The 6,000-nt window shown below is 47.4% G+C and overlaps 1 protein-coding gene across 1 annotated transcript in view; it reads right to left on the bottom strand.

Annotated features, from left to right (window-relative positions):
• SPECC1 (sperm antigen with calponin homology and coiled-coil domains 1) overlaps positions 1–6,000 on the bottom strand; it is a 162,108-nt gene that overhangs the window by 13,345 nt on the left and 142,763 nt on the right. The window contains exon 11 of the mRNA XM_017857631.1: positions 4,826–4,942. Coding sequence (XP_017713120.1) covers positions 4,826–4,942 — 117 coding nt within the window. The remainder of the gene's footprint in view (positions 1–4,825; positions 4,943–6,000) is intronic.

The raw sequence follows: 6,000 nt of genomic DNA, 5'->3' as shown, positions 1-6,000 counted from the left end.
ATATATATATCTATATATATAGATATATATATATAGATATATATATAGATATAAACTAGCCAGGTGTAGTGGCATGTGCCTGTAGTCCCAGTTACTCGAGAGGTTGAGGCAGGAGAATCGCTTGAACCTGGGAGGCGGAGGTTGCAGTGAGCTGAGATGGCACCACTGCACTCCAGCCTGGGCGACAGAGTAAGATTGTCTCAAAACAGCAACAACAAAATGACAAAATCTTCCACGGACTGTATATCACACCCTGTGATCATATACCTCTTTACTATCATAGAAGACATGCTTGTTAGTTTTTATCAAAAATTCCCTACTTAATACCAACGTCAAACAGACATAGTTTAATTGCTTCCATCCAAGTGGGGAAACTCATAATTTCTATACATTCTGGGCTATCAACAACTCTATCATATACTTTTTAGATTTTGATTTTAATAGAGTTTACAAACACGAAAGGCTTCTCTTGGTGCCCTTTCTGATGAATGTGTAAATAATAATTTAAAAAAAATGCCCTGGCACTCAGCACACAGGGGAACATGGCTCCAAGCTGAGGCTGGACAGATGTGCCTCTCATCCTGATGATGCAAGGTGTGTGCTACATTCACATCCACTTGCTTCCTGTGAAATCCAGCTTCTAACACACTTTTAGAAAATCTTCCCTGCTCTTTCCCCACTCTGCACTAGTAAGATTCCTCCCGTGTGCTCAGTTTTATACTGTATGGGATACATTATTTTGAAAACCCACACCTGTAACTGTGATCGATATGGCCTCTCTCACCAAAAAGAATGCCAGCATCCCCCAGGGCAAGCCACACACCAAGAAGTGGCGAAACGTCACTGCAGCCACTGTGGCTCCTCCAGAGTGTGGCCAGGATGGGGAATTTAGGAAACAGGAGGCTGGTTGTTCCTTCGGGGAGTGGCAAATGGGCTGTAATTAGCAAATAAAATCCTAGGCTCTGGGACACAACCCAACTCAAGATTACTGTGAGGCCAAATAGATCCTAAAATGAAAAATACCAGACATCCAGGGCCGACCTGGACTCTCATCACAGACCCGCAGTCTTCCACATGCTGCCTTCCACACTCCCTGGTGGTTGGGTGATCGGTCTGGGGAAGAAATTCAACTCTGCATGTAGGGAACAGGGGCCTATGCCATGGCCTCAGCCTGCCCCCACTGCATGCTGCCACAGCTGCGGGAGGTCTGGGCAGCTGCTGGAGGAGCCTCTGCCCTCAGAATCGCAGAGACTAGCACCAGACACAGGGGCTCTGGCCCAGGAGGCAAGGCTCACAGTTTGGAGCCTGAGAGCAAACACTATTAGGTCCATAATTTTCCAACGGAGCCATGCTGATTCCAGGACAAAGCAGCCAGTCTGTGTGGATGACTGCAGGGAGTGACGCCCACACACTGCCAGGAGGACACGGATGTGTGCGTGTGTGGGCTTCACCCAGCAGTGTTAGGAAGGCCTTCTGACTATTTTCAGTGCTTTCATGCCCACTATTTCCTCAGTTATCTCCAAACGGCATATCAGAAAAGCAGAGACTAAGACATCAAGAGGGCAGGGAGGGAATGAATGCATAGATCACACCTGTGACCCGTGGGGCCGCTGCAGCCTGTGGCCCCAACTCAGGCCGCCTCTCTGGCTGCTCCTTCCTGGTCCCCTTTGCTGTGTCCTCCTCCTCTACCTCCACGACAAACACTGGGGCTCCCAGGTGTGTTCCTCGGTTCTCCCTCTCTATGCTTCCCTAAGACCAAAGGACTGGGTGCTCTCCTCCAGTCTGACGACTTTAAATTCCATTTGTGCCCATGCTGTCCAACATGGCAACCACACATGATGTGGCTACTTAAATTAAAATTGAAATTAAAAATTCGGTCTTCAGTCACATCTGCCATATTTCAAGTGCTCAAGAGCAGGTATGGTTGGTGGTTGCCCTGTGGGCAGTGCAGATACAGAACATTCCCATCATCTCAGGAACCTGCATTAGACAGCATGGATCTCTTCATGGACGACCCCCAGATCTGTTTGCAGCTCTGCTCTCCCATCCAGCTCTGGATTTGCTGCACAATTGCCTGCCTGCCATCACCACCTGTGTATTTCACAGCACCTCAGACTTCCCATGATTTAAACACCTTCCCCCCAGAATGTTTAATAATCCTGTCCAGCCTGCTTCACAAATGAAGCACCCCACAGAAAAGTAATTTAAAGATTTTAATACATTCTGTGATGGTTAATTGTATGTGTCAACTTGGATGGGCATGGTACCCAGATATTTGGCCAAATATTATTCTAGATGTTTCTGTGAAGCTTGTTTGTTTGTTTCAGACAGGGTCTCTGTCACCCAGGCTGGACAGCAGTGGTGCAATCACAGCTTTGCTACAGCCTCAAACTCCCAGCATCAAGTGACTCTCCCACCTCAGCTTCCCGAGTAGCTGGGACCTCAGATGTGTGCCACCAAGCCCAGCTAATTAAAAAAAATTTTTTTTTTGTAGAAATGGGGGTCTCCCTATGTTGCCTAGGCTGGTCTTAAACTCCTGGGTTCAAGTGATCCTCCTGTCTTGGCCTCCCAAAGTGCTGGGATTACAAATCTGAGCCCCCATGCATGGCCCGACAACAGACTTTGGGCAAAGTAAATGACCCCACTTAGAGTTGGTGGGCCTCATCTAATCAGGCGAAGGCCTTAATAGAAAAGGCTACCCTCACCCAAGAAGAGGGAATCCCACCAGCAAATGGCCTTCACATTGGGACTGCAGTATTAGCTCTTCCCTGAGTCTCCAGCCTGCTGGCTTACCCTGCAGATGTTGGATTTGCTAGCTTCTATAATCTCGAGCTAGTTCCTTAGAATATATCTCTCTCCCTGGCCCCCACCCCTCCACACACACACACACACGCACACACACACACTCTCTCTCTCTTTCTCTCTCTCTCTCTCTCTCTTTTGGTTTTGCTTCTCTGGAGAATTCTAACACCTTAAAAAACTAAATTACTTTGCTCAGTTATTGTCATTGCTATGACCCTTCTTTGTACTTTATTTAAATCCTGATGTGGGATAATCAAAACAGAGCTTTTAAACATGTCTATACCCTCCCCATCTCAGAAAATGGCCCTTTCAAACTAGACACCAGGGCATCACCTTTGACTCCTTCCTCTCCTCCTCCCCTACAACCAATCTGTCACTAAGTCCAGTTGATTCTGTCTGAGACATATTTTGAATCTTTCTAGGTCTCTCCATCTGCGTTGCTACCACCCTAGTGGTTAGTGGGTGAGGCCAAACCAGAGCTGTGGGGAAGCTCTGTGGCCTCTACCCCTCGGACTCCCCGGATCAGCCCAGCTACAGGGTCTGCCCCTCAGCTTCCCTGGGTCAGCACAGCCTCTCTGGCCCCACTAACCACATCCAGCCAACCAGCCTTCTTCCACGGCCTGGACAACACCAAGGTGTTCCCCTGCAGCTGCAGCTGCTCCATAGCCCTGGCTTTGCACTGCTGCCTCCTCTATCTTCCAATGCCAGTTTCTTTTTTTCCTTTTTTTTTTTTTTTTTTCTGAGATGGAGTCTTGCTCTGTTGCCCAGGCTGAAGTGCAGTGGTGCGATCTTGGCTCACTGCAACCTCCGCCTCCCGGGTTCAATCAATTCTCCTGCCTCGGCCTCCCAAGTAGCTGGGATTACAGGTGCACACCACCACGCCCAGCTAATTTTTGTATTTTTAGTAGAGACGGGGTTTCATCATGTTGCACAGGCTGCTCTCAAACTCCTGAACTCAGGTGTCCACCTGCTTCGGGCTTCCAAAGTACTGGGATTACAGGCGTGAGCCACTGTGCCCAGCCCCGACGCCAGTTTTGACATCACTGCTGCAGTCTCCCTGGTCTAAATGCGATCCTGTCACTCAGTCTCACAGCACTGAGTTTCTCTCCGGGCTCTTTGACCACTTATCCTTGGTCATTTATAATTTTACTTGTTATAAATCTACTCGCTTGCTTATTGTCTGTCTAGCTCATGAGAGCACAGAACGTCTCTACTGTTTATTGTTTTCTTATGACAGTGCCCAATGCTTGACAAGAAATTCTTGAGTGACCAACAGCAGGACCCAGCACAGCATTTTCCAAAGTATTCTCTGTGGGACATTTTGTAGGAGGTTCTAGGTCAGGGGTTGGCAAACTGCTGACCATGGGCCAAATCTGGCTCATAGCCTGTTTTTGTAAATAAAGTTCTGTTGGCACACAGCCATGCCCATTCATTTACAAAGTGATCAATGGCCTCTTTAGCCCGATGGTAGAGTTGGATAGTTGTGACTGAGACCAACTGACCCACTGAGTCTATTACGTGGCCCTTAACAGGGAAAATTTGCTAACCCTTGTTATGGTGATTGTAGTAAAATAAAGAAATATAAGTAAACAGGTTATGTGGATCTGATCTATGTTGGGTTAAACAGTCACACAGATTTCTTAATGTAGGACTTCCTGAAGTCTTTAATGTGTTAACAGGCACCATGCTCTCTGAAAATGTGATGCAATATACAGTGTCCCAGACTTATCTGAGCAGGGAATTCTTTTTGTTGGTGCTTGCTGGTTCTTTGGAATAGACTTTGAAAAATGCTGGCCAAGGTCTTGAAACCATGAAGGTGAGATTCCTCAGAAGGGAAGCTGAGGAAGATTTGCTGAGGATGGGATTCCACGGTGCAGTCACACATACACGAGTTATCTATACCTGGTATCAATACCCCAACTTCTACTTCAGGCCTGTTAGCCCCTCCCACAGTGGGGTTTCTCAATTAGGAATCCCCCTGCATTTCCTAGAGGATAACCAAGGTGACAGGGCCATGACTTACTTTCTCCTGACTGTTCAGCTCCTGGTAGGGGATGTGGGCAGGCAGGTAGGTGTGGAGCAGAGCACAGAAGGCCAGACCATCGCTCCAGCTGCTGCTGAAATTGGTGATGTCAATGTTCTGCAGGAGAGAAAAGTAGTAATAAACAAATACTATTGCAAACTGTGCAGTATCACAGATGAGGGAGACTGGGATAAGATGAGAATCTACCTTTGGATTTTTCAGTAAGGCAACATAAGAATAAACTTCCCAAATTTGCTCAGAGTACATTTCGTTTTGGTACCAGGAATGGCCTGGTGTTGCCCAACTCCATTCACAGGATAGCACTGAGGAAAAGCCTTCAGTGCTCAAAACACTAGAGGATTTCCGTCCATCCCTCAGCATCAAAGGCTCAAAGATATCTTATTCTCAAATTAACCCGCCTGATTAGTTTTGTACATGCTGGCATTTCCCAGACTCATTTGGTCAAGGAAGAATCACTATCACCATCATCATCATCGCCACTATCATCATCACTACCTTCATAACCATTACCATCATCCCCACCACCATCATCACTACCTTCATAACCATTACCATCATCACTACCTTCATAACCATTACCATCATCCCCACCACCATCATCACTACCTTCATAATCATTACCATCATCCCCACCACCATCATCACTACCATCACTACCACCATCACCATCTCTGTATAATCCCAATTCACAACAAGCAGACCAAGATGAGAAGGTCTTAAAGACCTACAAGGCTGTCTCTGGATTGCTCTTCCTACCACACTCTTCTCCCCATCATTTAAGAGGCTTCTCAGGGGGAAAAGGAAACCCTTCCTGCTCAGCAGCCCCCTGTCAGCACGCCAAACAAGCAGGGAGCATGAGACTGCACGGGAAGAAAGAAGCTCCTCCTTCAGGATGGGTGCAGCTCCCAGCAGCTGCTTGGTGCACAGTGATAAGGAAACTAAAATTCAGCTCTAGCCAGGCATGATGGCTCACGCTTGTATTCTCAACATTTTGGAAGGCCAAGGATCACCTGAGGTCAAGAGTTTGAAACCAGCTTAGCCAAGCTGGTTAAACCCTGTCTCTACTAAAAATACAAAAATAAGCCAGGGGTGGTGGCGGGCACCTGTAATCCCAGCTACTCGGGAGGCTGGGGCAGGCGAATGCCTTGAACCTG

Source organism: Rhinopithecus bieti, unplaced genomic scaffold (assembly GCF_001698545.2).
Source record: "Rhinopithecus bieti isolate Rb0 unplaced genomic scaffold, ASM169854v2 scaffold_3050, whole genome shotgun sequence".
Lineage (NCBI taxonomy): Eukaryota > Metazoa > Chordata > Mammalia > Primates > Cercopithecidae > Rhinopithecus > Rhinopithecus bieti.
The sequence above is the reverse complement of the archived record's forward strand: the minus strand, read 5'-3'. Positions and strand labels throughout refer to the sequence as shown.